At 41.0% G+C, this 21,590-nt stretch overlaps 1 protein-coding gene across 1 annotated transcript in view; it reads right to left on the bottom strand.

Moving 5' to 3' along the window:
• Nucleotides 1-21,590, bottom strand: part of DNAH8 (dynein axonemal heavy chain 8) — a 314,414-nt gene that overhangs the window by 170,588 nt on the left and 122,236 nt on the right. Inside the window, exons 41-48 of the mRNA XM_068961103.1 lie at nt 21,241-21,465; nt 17,030-17,202; nt 15,086-15,264; nt 9,181-9,368; nt 5,992-6,078; nt 5,796-5,903; nt 4,427-4,561; nt 2,453-2,614 (exon numbers count right to left, since the gene is read on the bottom strand). Of these exons, the coding sequence (XP_068817204.1) occupies nt 2,453-2,614; nt 4,427-4,561; nt 5,796-5,903; nt 5,992-6,078; nt 9,181-9,368; nt 15,086-15,264; nt 17,030-17,202; nt 21,241-21,465 (1,257 nt within the window). The remainder of the gene's footprint in view (nt 1-2,452; nt 2,615-4,426; nt 4,562-5,795; nt 5,904-5,991; nt 6,079-9,180; nt 9,369-15,085; nt 15,265-17,029; nt 17,203-21,240; nt 21,466-21,590) is intronic.

Raw genomic sequence — 21,590 nt, 5'->3', positions numbered from 1 at the left:
AGTTATGATTTGTGATCTGGGTCAGAGACAGCGAGGGATCAATTCAGTTCAGGTCAGTCACTCAGTTGTGTCCGACTCTTTGTGACCCCGTGAACCACAGCACGCCAGGCCTCCCTGTCCATCACCAACTCCTGGAGTCCACCCAAACCCATGTCCATTGAGTTGGTGATGCCATCCAACCATATCATCCTCTGTCACCTCCTTCTCCTCCTGCCTTCAATCTTTCTTAGCATCAGGGTCTTCTAAAATGAGTCAGCTCTTGCATCAGGTGGCCAAAGTATTGGAGCTTCAGCATCAGTCCTTTCAATGAATATTCAGGGTTGATTTCCTTTAGGATTGACTTGTTTGATCTGCTTGCTGTCCAAGAAATTCTCAAGAGTCTTCTCTAGTACCAAAGTTCAAATGCATCAATTCTTCAGTGCTTAATCTTCTTTATGGTCCACTCTCACATCCTGTACGACTACTGGCAAAACCATAGCTTTGACTATACAGACCTTTTTCAGCAAAGTGATGTCTCTGCTTTTTAATATGCTGTCTAGGTCTGTCATTGCTTTTCTTCCAAGGAGCAAGTGTCTTTTAATTTCATGGCTGCAAGTCACTGTCCACAGTAATTTTGGAGCCCAAGAAAATAAAATCTGTCACTGTTTCCACTGTTTCCCCATCTATTTGCCATGAAGTGATGGGACCGGATGTGATGATCTTAGTTTTCTGAATGTTGAGTTTTAAGCCAGCTTTTTCACTCTCCACTTGCACCCTCATTAAAAGGCTCTTTAATTCCTCTTCACTTTCTACCATTAGACAGGTGTCATCTGCATATCTGAGGTTGTTGATATTTCTCCTGGCAATCTTGATTCCAGCTTGTGCTTTATCCAGCCTGGCATTTTTCATGATGTACTCTGCATAGAAGTTAAGTAAGCAGGGTGACAATATATGTACTCCTTTCCCAATTTTGAACCAGGCCATTGTTCCATATCCAATTCTAACTCTTGCTTCTTGTCTTGCATACAGGTTTTTCGGGAGGAAGATAAGGTGGTCTGGTGTTCCCATCTCTTTAGGAATTTTCCACAGTTTGTTGTGATTCATACAGTCAAAAGTGTTAGCGTGGTCAATGAAACAGAAGTAGATTTTTTTTTTTTAATTCCCTTGCTTTTTCTATCATCTAGCAGATGTTGGCAATTTGACCTCTGGTTCCTCTACCTTTTCTAAATCCAGCTTGTACATCTGAAGTTCTCAATTCACCTGTATGCACATCACATGTAAAGTGAGGTTTTCCCAGAATTTTTTTAATGGTATGATTTCCATTACATAGATGATGAAAAATACTTTGATTTCTCCTCATATATTTTCTTTGTAAGATTTGAGTCTGTCTCATACACTTGCTCTGCTTACAAGAGTAAGAATCATTACTTTTCAAATGTGGTTTTTGACACTTTCCACAATTTCAATGCTTTCATTTTCCAAGGCACTGGAAAGTACTCCCAATGCGTCAAGCTCATAGGGATTTAATTCAGCAACTCTGCAACAGTTTCAGGGATCTGCTTGATAAAATCATTGATAGGTTGTCACAAGGATAAAATGCAATTGACAGAAACACACCAAGAGACACAGGCAAAGGATTTAGTTTAGGTGTGAACATGCCCACACACAAAGCAGAAGCAAAGGAGCACCCCCAGATTCCCCGGGCTCCATGCCCCACGAAGGCCCTCAGTGACAGCATTCCATTTCCCTGTGGTTTTTTTTGTGTGTGTGTGTGTGGGGGGGCATGCTGCATGGCGGAGAAGGAAATGGCACCCCATTCCAGTACTCTTGCCTGGAAAATCCCATAGACGGAGGAGCCTGGTGGGCTGCAGTCAATGGGGTCGCTAAGGGTCGGGCACGACTGAGTGACTTCACTTTCACTTTTCACTTTCATACATTGGAGAAGGAAATGGCAACCCACTCCAGTGTTCTTGCCTGGAGAATCCCAGGGACGGGGGCGCCTGGTGGGCTGCCGTCTATGGGGTCACATAGAGTCGGACACGACTGAAGTGACTTAGCAGCAGCAGTATGCTGCATGGCTCATGAGATTCCAGTTCCCCAAGCAAGAATGGAACCCAAGGCCCCTGCAGTGGAAACACAGAGTCCCAACTAGTGGACCACAAGGGCAGTCCCTCCCTCCATTTTCATAACCTACTATCTCCTCCCAGCTATTCTCGAGATTTTGGTTACCACCTAACCTCATGGGGTGTAAGTAACTTCAGTAAGTGCTTGGTTAGTGTGAAGCAGGGTAAAACCATGCTAAAGTCCCTAGGACAAACACCCCCTGCTAAGGACTCTTCTTGCAATGATGTGCTTTATTTAGTCTCAACCTTAACATCAAGCAAGATTAATATCACAAGTTCTTCTCTCCAAATGACAACCTTTAACAACACTCATTGATCATCAAACTGATAATAGATGAAAAATATTTTACCTGCACGAGTTTGAGATTCCAGGGTGGATGGTTAATCAAACCTTCCAGCTGAACCTGGTTGGTGACTGCAGCTTGCAGTTCCACGTAACTATTACTATCTAGTTGTAATCCTGGAAACAGGTCATTGATTAAGCTGAGGAACAGGGGTTCATCTTCATCAATCTAAGGTGGCAAAGAATAAATTTACCCATTTAGGTCAAAAATGAAGCTCATAGCACTTATCATTTCATGCCCAAATAATCATATTATTCTCCTGGCCACACCTGTATGCTCTAGCACTTTCTCCCAACCACCACCACTGAGTCCACATTACCTACAGCATTGCACCCAAATCTCCCTGGCATTTACATTAAAAAGAATGAAATAATGCCATTTTCAGCAGCACGGATAGACCTAGAGATGGTCGTACTGAGTGAAGTAAGTCAGACGTAGAAGGGGAAACATCGTATGACATCCCTTATATGCGGAATCGAAAAGGAAATGATAGGAATGAACTTACAAACCAGAAAGAGACTCATAGACTTAGAGAATGAACTGAACGGTTGCCAGGATGGGCGGAGGAGAGGATGAGGGCAAGGGATACTTAGAGTCTGGGATGGACACATAGACATTGCTAAAATGGATAGCCAGCAAAGATCTGCTTTATAGCACAGGGAACTCTATTCAATAATACATGGCAGCCTGGACGGGAGGGAAGTTTGGTGGAAACTGGATTTATATACATGTGTGACTGAGCCCCTTTGCTGTTCAACCTGAAACTGTCACAACATTGTTAATCGGCCATACCCCACGACAAAATGTTTAAAAACCTCTGTCGGCATTTAATGTCTTCTCAATTTACTGCTCCAGGGTCTGATCTCATTCCTTTATCATATGACAGGCATATGCATTAACCTTAAAAACGTGTAGGTAATAGCTCCAATCCCAAGAGAACAGAGTATTAACATGCTACTTTAATTAGGAAAATATCTGTAATTTAACATCAGAAAGTCTTGTGGATTTTGGTTCCAGTTTCTCAACTGACTATGATAGTGGGTGAGTCCTACAAACGTGACTCCCTCATATGGAGATCCATGTCCCCCAGGGTGGTTGTGAGACTCAAACAAGACAGTACCCATGAAAAGATTCTGTAATAAAGTGAAGTATGCAGATGTTAGTTGTTAGTTTTGTAACTAGAATGCTAGCTCCTGAGGTCCACTTCTTCCTCAGCCATGTACTGGGGCACGGACACCACACGTAGCACAAAGAAGCCCCTGAATAAAAGCCACATGAACCTGCCCATCAGCTAGTTCACGACAACCTGGCTGTACCTGTGACAAGTGTGAAAGCAGTGAAATAATTATTGTAATCTCCACAGCAAACCGGAGAAGGCAATGGCGCCCCACTCCAGCACTCTTGCCTGGAAAATCCCATGGACGGAGGAGCCTGGTGGGCTGCAGTCCATGTGGTCGCTAAGAGTCGGACACGACTGAGCGACTTCACTTTCACGCATTGGAGAAGGAAATGATAACCCACTCCAGTACTCTGAAGTGACTTAGCAGCAGCAGCCACAGCAAACATTTAATGCACATTTAGAAAATAGAAATGGTGTTGATGTTTTGGCAGAGACATAGTTGAAGCTAGTCACATACAGACAAAGCAAAAAGCTCTGGTGTTCCCCTATGAATCCAGATTTTCAGGTTTAGAATCTGTGTTACGTTATGAATAATGGACTGACATTTGGGGGCTGAAGCCCACTGATGAAGCCTATTTTATGGCATTTGCAAGGATGCATTTCTGGCCCCTGTTGTTCATACAAAGCCATGGGATTTTTTTCTTGGGGGCGGGAGGAGGGTGCCTTCTTCCAGAAGCTCAGTCAGTGGTAACAGACATAACCCAACACACACCCATGTTAACAGCTCTGTATGAGCCCACCCCCACTTGTCAGCTAGGTCAAAATCTTGAGAGAGAAATTAACCCAGAGAAGAAAGATACCAGTTTAGAAAGGTTCATATCTCTCAGTCCTCTCATGACCGTGCTTAATTCACTATCTTCTGGCCTGGCTCTTTTTTGAGATCCGAGTGTCCTCAATACAGATAGAATATTTCTCAACCCAAAGTCGTAATGAACCTAGGATGAGAAAGGAAATTTAAAGGATCATCCAGTTGAAAAATTCAAAGTGCAGACTCACTGTGTACATATAGTACTTATATACTATAGTTTTGGAGTGGCTGAGTGGCAAAGTTCTGTTAGCTCACTTCTGCCTTTGACTGAAAAAGTTGACTTCACTGGAAACATCAAGCTGTGTGACAGTGCTCACACATGATTTTCTGAGAACAATACACTCTGACAGTCTGAGGGGCAAACATTTAAGATGCATGGCCAACAGGTCACATACTATGTGATTCGCTTTAAGTAACATGCTTGAAAAACACAATTACAGAGATGCAGAAAAGATTAGGCCTACGAGGGCTATAGAATTTGGGAGAGAGGTAAGTGTGGCTATAAAGGGTAGCAGGAGGGTACTTGGTGGGGATAAACAATTCTGTTTTCTATGACATAATTGGATAGATGTACACACACTCAAGGGCTTCCCTGGTGGCTCAGAGGTTAAAGTATCTGCCTGCAATGTAGGAGACTCGGGCTCAATCCCTGAGTTGGGAAGATCCCCTGCAGAAGGAAATGGCAACCCACTTCAGTATTCTTGCCTGGAGAATCCCATGGAGAGAAGGAGCCCAGTAGGCTACAGTCCACGGGGTCGCAAAGAGTTGGACACGACTGAGACTTCACTTTCACTACACACACTCAGACGGTAAAAGCGTCTGTCTGTAATGCAGGAGACCCAGGTTCGATCCCTGGGTTGGGAAGATCCCCTGCAGAAGGAAATGGCATCCCACTCCAGTATTCTTGCCTGGAAAATCCCATGGATGGCAGAGCCTGGTAGGCTACTGTCCATTGGGTCGCAAAAAGTCAGACACAACTGAGCGACTTCACTTCACCTCACTTCACACACACACACACACACACACACACATGAGTGCATGAAAAACTGGTGAAGTCTTAGGAATCTCTGTTTATTATTGTTCATTGTCAATCTTCTGGTTTTGTTATTGTACTACAATTATGTCAACAGGATGAAGAGTACACAGGATGTCTCGTACATGTCTTCGCAACTTCCTGGGAATCTATAATTATTTCAACTTAAGAAAGTTTTTAAAATACATAATCAAAAGGTCAAGTTAATTATAAACATATCTAAGGAAAGAGTCAAGGAATTTTTTTAACTCCTTAATCAGTACTTATCACAATTGCAAGTTAAAAAACAAGTTCTATAGGGAGCGGGAAAATAGATGTACAAAGTTACCTGCTTAGTAAGTTGCTCTTCACAGAGTTTGTAAAGTACATAAAACTTTTGAGCCAAGATAACGTTTTCAAGAAAACCACAGCTTGCAAGTTTAACTCGCATAATGATCTGCAAATTAACAGTGAGGCTTTTCAGTTTTAGTGAAGAACAGGTAAAGAACATAAATTGTATTATGGTTTTAAATCCTGATTCATACCTGTCTATCAGGAACCATCATAGCAACGGTTCTGAACTGAATTTTCAAGTTCTCTGGTAGTTCCTGGCGCCCAGCATACCCAGGGTTCTAAAAGTTAAAATTATTTAATTTTTAATTGTTGACATAATTTCCATTTCTTGAATACAAATTATCAATACATTTCAAATCCCTAATTCAGATTCTAAGAAGGTATTGAAAAACATTTGATTCAAAAAATATCCCTCTTTTCACAAAAATATGTATTGGACCATACATATTTATTAATGTCACCTTACTCTGTCTCACACATTTCCATTTTCATTATACTAATAAAGTAATACACATGTGCATATGTACGCACGTACACACACACACACACCGCTTTATGGAGCAAAAAATAAGCCTCTGCGTATCTATTTGTTAAAGAAAATGAAATAAAACTGAATAAATACTGGGATAATTATGATCTAAAATGTTACTTAAAGAAAAAGAAAATTTAGGATTTCATACTAATCAATTTACTGAGGCAATTTTTATTTCCTGTCTTCAATTATTCTTTTTCTTTTTTGCCAGAAAATATTTTTATTTTGCCTTACCTTTTAAAGGACATTTGCATGGAGTATACAACTATAGTTGCTAGGTTTGTCTTTTTCATTAATGTTTCCTATTTGCTTTGTGTGCGTGTGTGCTTTGTTTTTAAATTGGAAGATAACTGCTTTACAATATTGTGTTGGTTTCTGCTGTACAACAACACAAATTATTCTTTACAGTCAGAATTACAGAGTTCTGTGGCTGACAAATAGCCACAAATAGCTGACAAATAGTTTCTTTTTACTATTAAAAAAACACAGTGATGAAGGGAAACAAAGACAGGAATGATGAGAAAAACATTAAAAAAGGACAAAAGTAGAGGTGAGAAGGAAGCTGCTGCTGCTGCTGCTAAGTCACTTCAGTTGTGTCCGACTCTGTGTGACCCCATAGACGGCAGCCCACCAGGCTCCCCCGTCCCTGGGATTCTCCAGGCAAGAACACTGGAGTGGGTTGCCATTTCCTTCTCCAATGCATGAAAGTGAAAAGTGAAAGGGAAGTCGCTCAGTCGTGTCCGACTCCTCGCAACCCCATGGACTGCAGCCCAAAAGGCTCCTCCTCCATCCATGGGATTTCCCAGGCAAGAGTACTGGAGTGGGGTGCCATCGCCTTCTCCCAAGAAGGAAGCTAATAAGTAGCAAAAGACTGGGGATAGACCAGACTCCAAAATCCCAAGCGATAAGGTGAGGGTATTTGAAGACAAGTAAGGCAAAGAGGAAAGTGCATAAGGAAACCTTCAGTCCCTGAGCATTTATTGGGCATGGTCAATAGGCCAGATAACTTGCCAGGTGCTGCGGACATAAAGATGGCTGGCTGCCTTTCAATACTCCTATTTTTCATCCTTAGTCACAGAATTTCAGCTGCAAGTTGGGTGCATCACCACCCAGATTTAAAACTACATTTCCCAGCCTGCCCTGCAGCTGGTGAGATTAAATTCTACCCTGTGAGTCACAAAGGGACACAGTGTATGAAAGGGACAGTGTATGAAATACACTTGATGTCTGATTGAAGGGAGTTGATTCAGTCAATTGCCTGCAACAGACATGCTTCTATAGCACCTTGGGCTATAAGGCGACCTTGAAAATGGAAACCATGATGGTGTAGAAACCTCGAAGAATCTTAAAAGAATACATCCTTAAGCTACTATTCTTCATATCTCAGGTATTCACAGCCTAATGCAATATCTAATTGATATTTCCAAAATTATTCTTAATCCAAGGGCAAGCTTCTTTTAAATTCTTCTAAGCCACACTATCACACTGAGTAAACTCTTTCATTCGGTTTCACGACTTATAACTGATCACTTCAGAATTATTCTATTCAGCAATTATTCTAATTGCTTCACTGGTTGTTTGCTTTAGCCAAAGTTTGTGACTAGTGTCACTTCTGGACAGGAAACCCTAAGAACCAGAGCATAATTCTTCTTGTTCTCTTTTTCCTTTGCTGTAGCTACCAGTGACAGCTGAGACAGTACCAGAGACAGGACGTGTAAAGCATCTTCTGCCCTCTCCACCACGACACCACACACCCACAGCAGGCGTGTGGTATGAAAGTAATAAATCTTTGAGGTGTTCAGTTCAGTCAGTTCAGTCCATCAGTCGCATCTGACCCTTTGCGACCCCATGGACTGCAGCACGCCAGGCTTCCCTGGCGTGTTCAGGTGTTAGGGAGAGCAATTTATGCGGTCACACCTAACTTTAAGGGTCAGGGAGATACAGTCCTGTAGTGTTATGCATGGTGGGTATTTTCTTCCCTGGCTGTGCTTCACGGCATGTGGGATCTTACTTTCCCCAACCAGGGATCAAAGCTGGCCACCCCGTGCAGCGGCAGCACACAGAGTCTTAGCCACTGGACTGGGTTTGAGGTGGAAAGCCACTAGAATTGGAGCATTGTTATTGTAGCTTCCCTGTCTGATACAACATACAGAAAGCCCATTACCTTTACACAAAATTAGTGCTCAATAAACAGTGACTAATTTTATCATTAACAAACCACTGTTTTACCTTCTGTCTAGTCTATTTTTCCTACTCGAAAAAAAATCATTTAAACAGGGATGATCCCTGGGTGGTCATTTATGTGTAATTTTATTTAAGTCTGTAACAATTAAACCAATAAATTGCATTTAAAATCTATGTTTTTCAATGTCTTTTAAAACCACATCAAAAAGTATGAAATACTTAGGAATACACCCGATCAAGGGCGTGAAAAGAGTGAAATAACGCCATTTGCAGCAACATGATGGACCTAGACACCATCATACTAAGTGAAGTAAGTCAGACAAAGACACATATCATAGGATATCACTCAAAGGTAGAGTCTAGGATACAAACGACAAAGAAAACGAATTTAGGATTACCGAAGGGGAAAGTGGGTGGAGGAGGAACAAATTAGGAATTTGGGATTAGCAGATACAAAGTACTATACATAAAAGAGATAAACAACAAGATCCTAGTGTTTATATCACAGGGAACTGTATTCAAAACCTTATAGTGACCTATAATAAAAAAGAATATTATATATATATATAACAGAGTCACTTTGCTGTACACCAGAAACTAATACATTGTATATCAACCATACTTCAATAAAAATTTTTTAAATATGTAACACCTATGTTCTCACCATTGTTAAGAAGATTCCAAATTCTGGATTTAAATCAACACAATCACCATCAGAAAAAATAAACTGTTTTTTTCTCTCTTTTCTTGCTGTCAAGACGATGTAAATTTGTTGGGCTGCCACTGATAACACAGGCAATTCAATTCTGTTAAACTCATCAAAACACCCCCAGGAACCTGACTGTGCAAGACCTGGTGTGAAAAACAGTGAGTTTGATAAGTTTTACTTTGTAATATACCTTCTTGATAGAAATCATTTCTCCGGAGCACCCTCGAACAATTATATACTGAAATACAATTTATATAAACTTCACATCTAGCTGTTTATAAAGACATACTTAATTTCAGTGATATAGAGAAGTTTAATTATTTGTACATCATCACCAAAAGGATGAAAACAGTATACTGCTGAAATGAAAGTACAGACTCATCATTCCACCAGGGATGCAGAAGGGTGATAAAAACTGATTCAGTCTGGACGTGCCACCCCCAGTGGGGATGGAGGTGAGGGAGCTATAATGTTTGGGGAAATTAACAAAATAAGGGATGCCCTATCTGGGTCAGATCACTCTGTCCCTTTCTTGTTGCACTGAGAGAAATGCCTGGAAGCTGAGTGAGACAAAGAATGGTCAAAAGATGTTTATTTCTTCCTTATGAAACCCAGCACAAAGGAAGACCTGGATATCAGGAACACTGCTCCTGTCTAATCTCAAAGGATGAAAAACCTTTATTATCTTTAACTGCACGAAACACTCTTCTCTCTCTGTTTTAAGCAAGCGAATAGGATTTATTAAAGAGAAGGAAAGTACAAAGCTCTCAGCGTAGACACTGAGAGGGGTTAGAGAGTCCCCCCAAAACACTCTTCTTTTATTTTATTGCTCCACCCACCTACCCCCACTTTTTCTTCTCTCTCCTTAGGGAATTTCCATTTTATGGATATTGGAACTTACATATCTATTCCTATGACTCTGAATTTTTTCTGTCAAACTTTCCATTTCTTTCTGCAATATACTCTCTTGGCTAGATATTCCAACTTAAAAAAAAAAAAACTCAGCTTTTGTTTTTTTCAATTTCTGATTATTCCAATTGTTATTCTTTTCATAGCAGCCTATTTTTTTCTTTAATTGGTTATATGTGATAAATTCCTGAATCTCTCTGAAGCTATGAATTTTAGTTACTTTTGCATTTTCTTCTGTTTAGGTAGGTAGTCAGGGGGTCTCTTTACTGTTTGGAGGGAATGAATGTCTCCTTAATTTCTTCAAATATTTGATGAGACATGGTTATTTCTGCATATGGGTGTATCTTCTCATTCCAAATGCAAATTCCTGTTTGCATTGTGTGTGGCTGCCTCTGGCGATTGGGAGGAAGGCCTGAGAGAGGCAGGAGAGCTTATCTGCTAGGTCTGGGGCTTGGGGACTGACCTGGTGCAAGGCTTGCCTCTCTGGCACAACCCCCACCTGGCAATGATATTTGTCAGGACTCCACCTTCAGAGCATTGACATGGGGTAGAAATACTTGAGACAGCCGCTTTCTTTTCTTTTCCTCTGCTTTCTGCCATACTTTTGGCATTCTAAGATTTACCCGATGCTCGAGTCTGCTTCCCTCAGCCATCTTCAACCACTAAGCCAGGAGTGGTCCACAGAACATTCTCTTTCATTAAGTGATTCTTTGTGTTTAAATTATTATTTTTTTTAAGGACAGGCAACTACAATGAACAATATAGTGAATATCCATGTACCCACCTACCAAATCCCAACATTTGCTTCAGATTTCATCCTAAAAAATAAAATACTGGAACTACAATTCAAGTCCATGTAGGTCTTTCTTGGATCCACACTCCCTCCTTCTCCAGAGGTAACTTCTACTCTGAATTTGATGTCAACGGTTCTTATGCATGCCTGTAAACGACTGCTAGCATGCATTCACCAATACTCTATACTTGGCTTGTTCAAAATTTGTGTGTATCTGTTTATTTTTCTATATACTATATCTATAAAATACTGTATCTACGCACTGTAAATATATACAGTGTATCATCAAATAAATTGATTTATTTACTATTCTCTGAAGCAATTCTACCAACTTATACACACAGAAGTACTAAGATTTACAGTTTCTACATACCCTTACCAACCAATTAACAACAGTGAGAACAGTATTGTTTTGTATTTCTTAATGATTTGAAGAAACTCTTTTTTTTTTTTTTTGGCCATGCCACACACACGTGGACATCTTAGTTTCCCGACCAGGGGTAGAACCCCTGGCCTGCTGCAGTGTAAGTGTGGACTCTTAACCACTAGACCAACAGGGAAGTCTAAAGAAAATCTTTCTTAATGCTAGATATTAATCTTTTGTCAGCCATACATGCTAAAACATCTTCTCCCAGTCTTTGAGAAGTCTTTTTAACTTCTCAAAAAGAGACATATCACAAAAGACTGTAAAATTATACACACACACACACATTCACACACACACAATTGACCCTTGAACAACACAGGGATTAGGGGCTTGGACACGCCACAAAGTCAAAAATCCATTTGTAACTTTGCAGTCAGCCCTCTCACATCCACAGTTCCACATATAGGGGTTCAACCAGCCTGAGGTCGTATAGTACTCAAGTATGTATTTAGTTTAAAAAATCTGTGTATTAGTGGAACTTCACAGTTCGGGTCTGAGTTGTTCAATGTATACATTTCGAACAGGCAAGTCGCTAAAGATAAAAGCTGGATGAGCAATCCCATGGTATCTGTTACAGGGATATCCTCCTACCCTGCTTAAATGTATTCATCCTTTCTTTATAGTTTGTGGTTTTTGTATAAAAAGTCTCTTTCTACTCTGAGAACAGATATGTGCCTTTGTTACCTTCTAAAGGTCATACAGGTTTTGCTCATCATAGTAAAGCACTTAATCCCCCAAAATTATTTTTATGCATGTTGTAGGGATTCAATTTTTATATATGCAGGCATCCAATTTCCCTTGTTAAATATTAATCATCCGGTGTACCAAAATGACACTGCAAATTCTATCTCTTCATCACTGATTTTCAATACCACCTTTTCCACATGTCAGTGTTCCTGGCCTATTTCTGCATTCTCTGCTATGTTCCACTTGTCTGTTTATCAAGTCGCTTTAGTCATGCCTGACTCTTTATGACCCTACAGACTGTAGCACACCAGACTCCTCTGTCCATGGGATTCTCCAGGCAAGAATACTGGAATGGGTTACCATGCCCTCCTCCAGGGGATCTTCCTGACCCAGGGATCAAACCCTCGTCTCCCATGTCTGCTACATTGCACTGGGGTTTTTTTTTACCACTAGCACCACCTAAGTGATATCTTTCTGAGATTTTCATTTTCTAACTTTTGTTATGGATAATTAAAATTTGTGTTTATTTCATATTCAAGTAAACTTGCTAAATTCTACTTTCTGTAGCTTTGTTGGTTTCATTGTTTACAATATCACTTGTGTTTCTTTCTTTCCAGTCTTTGTGCTTTTGCTGTCCCTGTTGTTGTTCCTTACTGCACTCGGTAGGATGCAGAACACAGCGGTGAGTGGGAGGAACAGCAATGGAAATCCTCATCTTATACCTCGTCTCAGAGAACGCTTCCAAATTTTCAGTACTACAATGTTTGCAGTGGGTGTCCTTTATCGAGTGAGCTCTATGGATAGATATCTGGGGAAAGAATCTAAAGATCGGCAGGCATAAGGTGGAGAGAGTGTGCTTCGAGATGTTTGAGAAACATCACAAAGGTCAGCGTGGCTGCAGGAGAGACAGTGAGGGGACAGAGTCAGGAGACGAGATGAGAGGGCAGAGCGATGCCACAGGGAAGGGGCAGGTGTGACTGTACAAAACGAGGACCAGCATACGGATTTCGGCTCTTATTGGGAGCGAAGCCAGGGCCTGGCTTTCAGTAGAAGAGTGTCGTGACCTGACTTACAATTAGAAGGCTCTAGATTTGAGATTAGAATGGAGAGCACAGGGGTAAACTCAGGGAGACCAATTAGGAGGCTTATTGGAGCAGCATAGGCAAGAGATAATGATTGGCTTGAACCAGGACGACAGCAGCGGGATAATAAAAGGTGGCTGGTGCTGGATGCGTTCTGAAAGTAGAGCTAATAGTGTTTGCTGACAGCTGGACATGAGCATGAGAGAAAGAGAGGTGAAAAGGATAAGTCAAAGATTTCTGTTGAAGTGTCTGGAAGAACAGAGTGGGTCTTTAGTGTGTCAAGGAAGGCTGAAGAAGAAGTCGAGATGGGGAGGGGGGATCGGAAGTTTGGTTTGGGATTCATTGACTCTGGACCTGTTAGATATTTAAGGGGCAATGTCAAAAAGCAGGTATCAGTTGTACTATGTGAATTCAGAGTTTCAAGTGGAAGTCCAAGATAAGATGTAAATTTGATCATTTAGATATCATTTAATGTTTATTGCTGGGAGAAATATCTATGACCTTAGTTACGCATATGATACCACTCTAATGGTAGAAAGTGAAGAGGAACTAAAGAGCCTCTTGATGAGGGTGAAAGAGGAGAGTGAAAAAGCTGACTTAAAACTCGACATTCAAAAAACTAACATCATGGCATCCCGTCCCATCACTTCATGGCAAATAGATGGGGAAATAATGGAAACAGTGACAGACTTTATTTTCTTAGACTCCAAAATCACTGCAGATGGTGACTGCAGCCATGAAATTAAAAGACACTTGCTTCTTGGAAGGAAAACCATGACAAACCTAGACAACGTATTAAAAAGCAGAGACATCACTTTGCTGACAAAAGTTCATATAGTCAAAGCTATGGTTTTTCAAGTAGTCATGCATGGATGTGATTTGGACCATAAAGAAGGCTAAGTGCCAGAGAACTGATGCTTTCAAATTGTCATGCTAGAGAAGACTCTTGAGAGTCCCTTGGACTACAAGGGGAGCAAACCAGTCAATTCTAAAGGAAACCAACCCTGAATATTCTTTGGAAGGACTGATGCTGAAGCTGAAGCTCCAATATTTTGGCCACCTGATGTAGAGAGCAGACTCTTTGGAAAAGACCCTGATGCTGGGAAAGATTGAGGGCAGGAGGAGAAGGGGACAACAGAGGATGAGATGGTTAGATAGCATCACTGACTCAATGGACATGAGTTTGAGCAAACTCCGGGAGATAGTGAAGGACAGGGGAGCCTGGGGTGTTGCAGTCCATCGGGTTGCAAACAGACACGACTTAGTGACTGAATAACAGTGAAAGTTTGGGTCTGCATGAGACCACCAGAGAAGACCAGCAAGGCCTGAGTTCTAAGACTGAACTGCTCCCTCACCTTTCTTCTTTGTCCATCTGAAACCATCTGCCATCTATCTTTCCAGATTTTCCCAATATTTCCCATCTGCCAGGACCCTTCTCCCTTCTTTTTCCAGTGTTATCATCCTTTTAAAAAAATATTTCAGTAATTCCCTGGTGGTCCAGTGGTTAGGATTCTGTGCTCTTACTGCCAAGGGCCTGGATTTGATCACTGGTCAGGGAACTAAAATCCCATAAGCTTCATGGTGCAGCCAAAAATAAATAAATAATAAAAGTCTTTATTTCAGTGGGATCTAATGCAATAAAGGAAGTCACATGTGTCATTGGTTTGCTATCCTGATCTTATCTCCTCCACCATTGTTTCAGGCAGTATTAAATTGATTCTGTTTTCATAATCTAATACACATTCAACTCATGGACTGTAATGCCAGAAGTAGTATTGAATGATATTTAATTGATGATACCCAGCCATTTTTGGCCCAGAAAAATGGCAATATCATATGCATCAATCTATATTAATTTTGGTTACGTGGGACACTATCACTTTAGACTTCTATCAGAAAATACCATTTAAATGCAATAAAAATAAATCCACCAAAAATAACATAACAGTGTTTGACACTTGCCTTTAAAAATCCTTCCTAGCCCTCTGAAGTCCATTTGATCTGAGCAATTAAACACGACCACGTATTTCCCCAAACACCTTCCCATGTCTTTCGTAGTTTCGGTTTTGCCAGTGCCCGCAGGTCCTGCTGGAGCCCCTCCCATGTTCATTCCCAAAGCCTGCGCCAAAGTGATGTAGCACCTGCAGACGTGAATCAGACAAAACGTTGTGGATATGAGGTAGCATGCGTTACAGTGAGGCACAAACAAAAGTCCAACATGATTGGAATGAGACCGTTTGTTTTAGAGTTTGAGCCGCCTCCATAAGAGAGGGGCTTCCCAGGTGGTGGTAGTGGTAAAGAACCAGCCTGTCAATGCCAGAGTCATAAGAGATGCAGGTTCGATCCCTGGATCAGGATGATCCCCTGGAGAGGGGAACGACAACCCATTCCAGTATTCTTGCCTGAAAAATCCCTTGGGCAGAGGAGCCTAGCAGGCTGCAGTCCATTGGATGACAAAGAGTCAGACATGACTGAGCTACTAATGCTTTCTCATAAGAGATGGGCAACCAAACAAGGCTGAAGTAGCTGCTATTCATTAGAAGTAATACAGTGTTTGCAAAGGCATGCAACGCTGACGTAAAACCTGCAGGCCTTCCTTGCATTGTGGTCGGGAGAAATCTGAAGTCAGAGAACCAAGCAAGCAGTGGTGTGCTGGAAGATGTTTAACAATGAGCCCTTTAGGAAAAAAAAAATTAAGCTGATTTCTGTTTTTCTGCCTTGCCACATGGCATGCAGGATCTTAGTTCCCCAAGCAAGGGTAGAACCTGTGTCCTCTGCAGTGGAAGCGTTGAGTCCTACTACTGGACCACCAGGAAATTCCAAATATAATTTTTTACATCTGCTGATTTCTGTGGCATAAATACATCCACCATGGTCAGTGGTAATGCTGACAATGTGATAGCACAAAACTGGGAAGAGAAGCATGATGTTGGCTCTTGCAGGCTGGTACAAGCCAGCACCACCAGCACACCACTTCCGGTAACCCATGTCACTATGAAGTGTTTCACTCACTTAGACGCATGTAAAGAACAATATAATGAACCCCCTTGTATCCAGAATGCAGCTTCAGTTACATATGTTTCAGATCTAAGCAAACTTAGTAAAGCTTCATGAGACATGAAGCTTTATACATAAACATCAATCGAAGGAAAAACACCCTGAAAAATTTAGGCTGTGATGGAACCGGACATATAAAGGGAGGTCGGATGAGTCTAGAAGAGGCTGAAGACATAATTTTTCTGTATCATAATTTTACCTGGAGTCAGCTCTATTTAAAATAACAGCAGAATTAGTTGTTCTATGACTCAGTTTAAGTCGATTCTACAAACATTTACTGTCTCCTACACATGGCCCATAGAACCAGGTATTTGCAGGACATGTAAGAATGGCAAAGACCCAGGACTTGTCTAGTGTCATATACTCGAAAGAATGGTGAGGGGATGTGCCATTAACTGATGATTCATTCAGACCTGGCCAAGAAACATCACTTTAGGAATCAACTTCCACATATGAAAAACCAGGTGACACTGTTTCCAAGGTGTATCTTCCTTCTTTGCAATTCTAATGACCCTCTTTAAGGCTCTAGAGACATTTGTCCATCCTGTAATCTCAACTTCATTACTCAACTTCTTTTTTTCTTTCCTTTTTTTTTTTTCAACTTCATTACTAAACTTCTCATAGTCAGCATCTAAGTATTCTTTGTTTTACTTTTTTCTATTTCATAAAAATTTAACCTACATGTACTTTAAAATAACAACAGTTATTTCATTGTTAGACTTCGATGAGCTAGCTTAGAGCTGACACGACAGCATTATGCTTTTGTTAACATTTCAAACGCAAATTTAAGACAATTCTAAGTACATAATTTAATTATAAGAATGGAATAACAAAAATGAAGTTTCCTACCGATCTGTTAATGGGGTGATAACAAGACGATCAGTGCACCCCAGAAATTCATTCTGGTAAATAAAGTCAACATCTGTAATAGACACCACTGTTTGATCCAAATCTTCCTTAAAGTAAAATCTACTCTGTTTTAGCCATTCAAAATCAGTAACAGATCTGATATGCATTTTTACCTTGAAAACATGAAATACAAAGAGATTACATACTGAATTGCAATAGCATAAAACATAGCATATAGGCAATTTTTATTCACTCATTCAGTAGCTGATTCTTGTCATATAATATATATTTACTGAGTCTTTCCTTGGAATGAATATTTAATGAGTCTTTCCTTGGAGTGCTGTGCTGGGTAAACAAAAACAGACACGGTTCCTGCCTTCTGAAGCTGACGAAACAGCGCAAAAGACAAATCAGATAAACAAGCAAATGCAATGAAGTAGGAAGAGAAACTGAAGGCCATGAAATTATGTAGCAAGAAGACCTGGCCTAGTCTAGGTCTGAGGGAGATACTCAGAGAAAGAAACATCTCAGCTAAACCCTGCAAAAATAATAGGAATTAGCTAGGGAAATAAAACAGAAGGGGCGATGAAGGCATGAGAGGGCAAAACATTCCAGGCAAAGACCCAGAAGATCTGGCTGGTGTGTTCAAGAAACTGAAAGAAGTTCAGTACTGCTGACGCATCCAGGACTCTGGAGAAAGAGTGAGAACTGAGGCTTCACAGGGCAGAGGAAAGGGGCTGGGCACTGTCCTCACGGCAATGGGAGAGGCATGGCCCTGTATGTACACACGCCTTCTTGCACCAGCACTGTGGCCAAACCAATCAATCTGCCCAGTCATCAGCTTACACTCATGGGCCAAGAGGCTTATACCCATGGGAGGCAAAGAGGCTCCCACCACCATGGATGCAAGAGACAGAATGCTAATGAGCACATTTAGCAGCAACATCCCACCACAATACTTTCCATCAGCAAACCTGGAGAAACCCCAGTCCTGCCCACTCGGGGGAATCAATATAAGAAGTGGCAAGTGGTCCCTTTCACTGCTTCTCCACCCAGAGGCCCAATTCCAGGCCATTCAGCTGACACTGAAAAATAGAATCTGGCCAACTGCACAATGCTCAGTTCTCCATCTCATTAAGTCTTCGTGCTATTTACTGTTTGCTGCTGTTTCATTGTCTATGATCTTGCTTTCCCCTCCAGTTAAGAATTCTATCTTCCCTTTTAAAGAATAGTTTGTTTCACCACCTTAAGAGGACTACTTTCAGCTAACAGTCAGGTGCCACCCACAGGGACTCTGTTCTCGAGCACAGGACTCTCAGCCATGGAGATGTAGTCAGCTAGCTACTTGCAACACTCCTATTAGATGGTAAAGAGAGGGTGGACCGGGGCTTGCCTGGTTGTCAAGTAGTTAAGAAACTCCTGTGAATGCAGGGGACACAAGTTCGATCCCTGGTCCAAGAACTAAGATCCTATATGCCATGAGGCAACTAAGCCCGTGCACCCCAACTCTGAACCTGCCTGCCCTAGAGTCCATCCTCTGCAGCAAGAGAAGCCACCACAATGAGAAGCCCATGTACCGCAGCTAGAAAGCAGCACTCGCTGCAACTAGAGAAAGCCTGCACATAGCAACAAAGGACCAGCACAGCCAAAAATAAATAAAAATAAGTGCACTTTTAAAAATAAAGAGGGGGTCAAGGAGGAAAGCATAAAGAAGAATAGCTGATATTTATTGTTACTGTATATAAAAATACATTATCTTCTAAGCCTTATACATGGAAAAATAAAATGCATATATGTGGGCTACAAGAGACTATTTTACTTGGAATGCACACTGAGCATGAGTTCACTAGCAATTGAGATAAAAAGAAAAACAGCTTCATAGTTTTAACTATGTGTATAGTAGTTTCTTTAAAAAAAAAAAACATTCTGTAAGGAAAGTAAAGCTATGCTCAGCCTTTTGATTTTAAAAAGAAGGTTCTTCTATGAGACCTCAACTTTAAGAGACAGTGAGAAATGTACAAATATTCTCAATTACATTCATAGCAGGTATAGTAATGGATTCCATACGACTGCTTCTTGAAGTGGACTTAAAGGAAAACCAAAGTATAACGGTAATGGAAATTAAGCAAATCTGTAGAAGGCCAAAGCAATATGGTCTAAGTATGTGGCTTTTTGATGATTAGCATGAACCAGAGAAATTCTAGAGCAGTGTTTCTTGAGCTTTAATATGCTATGAATCTCTGGAAGTGGTACTGAAATACAGAGGATGATTCAGTAGATCGGGAGAGGAGACAGGGAGGTAGGGAGGCTGAAGATTCTGCTTTTCAAACAAGCTCCTAGGTGAGGCCAGTGCAATCAACTGTCATACATACTTTGAGAAAGAAGGATCTAGATTACAGGGAAATAAACGGACTTCATGCCCTTCAATCTTCGGTAAATACAACTTATCTGATCAGAACTTTTGATACAAGTTGGAAACAGGTAGCCTGGGAATCATAGTCTCTAAAAAATGGGCCCCAAGTTGCAGGAACTGTGGGTCTCTGATGAAGGAAAAAAGATACCTTAAAGACAGATCAAGTCAGGGACTTCTCTGGTGGTCCAGTAGTTCAGAATCTGCCTGCCAGTGCAGGGGACACGGGTCCAAGCCCTGGGAACTAAGAGCCCACGTGCCTGAGAGCCACAGCAACTGAAGCCCATGAGCCTAGAGCCCACGTCCTGCACAAGAGAGGTCACCACAATGAGAAGCCAGCACACCTCAACCAGAGAGTAGTCCTCACTTGCCACAGCTAGAGAAAGCCCGCTTGCAGCAATGAAGAGCCCATGTGCCCCAACAAAGACCCAGCTCAGCCAAAAAATGAATGCATAAAAATTCAAGAAGCAAAGTAGAGAAGCATGTTCAGAATTTTTTTTTAACAGAATAATGCAATGGTAGTCAAAAACGAAGCTAGTCAAAATGATGGAATATCAAAACTACCTGGGCTTCCTATTCCACAACTACTGCTCAAGACCACTTGTTAGGGTCCTGTTTCCAAAGGGAATTCAAATATCCCTCCTACTCCCGCTCTGCAGAACCTTGCCCAGATCAAGCCCATGAAGACTTGTAGGACACTATCAACTGAACAGCCCCAGGAGTTCCCTGAAGCTTGGTTCTACTCAATCTGAACTTTTTTCACAACTGGCTCATCAGTTGGAGGAGCTAATCTAGAAGACACGGCTGCAGGTGGACCCATGAGCTCGACGGACCCAGGCAATCACAGGTTCCTCATCCGCTTCTCTATCTCTGGTATGGGGGTTCTGCCCACTGTTCCCATAGTGGGAACTATTTTCATGGAACTATTTTCACCTTTGAGAGAGGAACATGCCGGTGAGACCATCTGGATGGTATAGGAGGTAGTTAAGGCCTCTATACAAACTTATAAGATTCTGGCAGACAATGAAATAGAATTACAGATGCAGAAAACAAACCTGCCAGGGGGTAAGCGGGGAAGGATAAATTGGGAGATCAGGATTGACATATACACACTACTATATACAAAATAGGTACTGAATAGTACAGGAAACTCTACTCAATACGCTGTAATGACCTATATGGGGTAAAAATCTAAAAAAGGGGGGGGGGAATATGGATATGTATAACTCATTCACTTTGCTGTACAGCAGAAACTAACATCACACTATAAATCAACTATATTTCAGTAAAAATATTTTAAAACTTCTGGCAGACAAATGCAGAGATTTACTTCTCTAGAGGCTGCCCAAGACAAGCCTCATTAAGTATTCAATAAATTTCCTCACTAAAATTGCTAACTACCAGTCTGGAGTGGCATGCCTCTTTCTTCAGACTCTTCTTGCCCTCTGAGTGCAGGGGCCAAGTCGTGAACTAACATTGCCATAACTCACAACCAAGCCCACCTGAATTATATCATATCCCTGGTTATCGGCTTAAAGAAACAGTTCAAATCACATCAGTTGATTCCAGACTTTCAGAATGCCAAACCTGAATACACACACATGACTGTTAAAACTACCAAATATATCAGCATATATTTGTTGACATTGTATAGGCAAAGCTGGTTGTGAGAAAGGACCAAACAGATGGAAGGTTCATATAAGCTAGGAAGTATGTACAATACTTAACTGTTAATTATTAGAAGCACTAACTTATTAATTAATACACTAGATTACTTTAAATTAAGAAAAAAATACTTTACCAAGTCATCAAAAATATCTCTCTGATGCACATGGATGGTAATTAGAGTTTCAAATTTCACTCTGTCAAACTTGCTCAGGTCATGTGTTGTCTGACTAATGAGAGTATTTAGAATATCCAAAAATTTCTGATTTGTCACTTGCATGATTTTCCTGTCATCTTTTGCATTATTTAAAGCCTCTTCTGAATCATGCGTCCACAACATCTGAATTCCCAGAAGCCCAACCTAGAAATCCAGCAGACAAATAAGTTTACCAAATATTTAAAGCACACCTGCAATAAAATTTAGTGGTCACTTATTCACATTGAGGTGAGCAGTCTTATTGATTTTAAACTAAAAAGGGGACATGC

The sequence above is a fragment of the Capricornis sumatraensis genome, chromosome 22, assembly GCF_032405125.1.
Source record: "Capricornis sumatraensis isolate serow.1 chromosome 22, serow.2, whole genome shotgun sequence".
NCBI classification, from domain to species: domain Eukaryota; kingdom Metazoa; phylum Chordata; class Mammalia; order Artiodactyla; family Bovidae; genus Capricornis; species Capricornis sumatraensis.
Note: the sequence above shows the minus strand (reverse complement) of the source record. Positions and strands in the feature narration are given on the sequence as shown.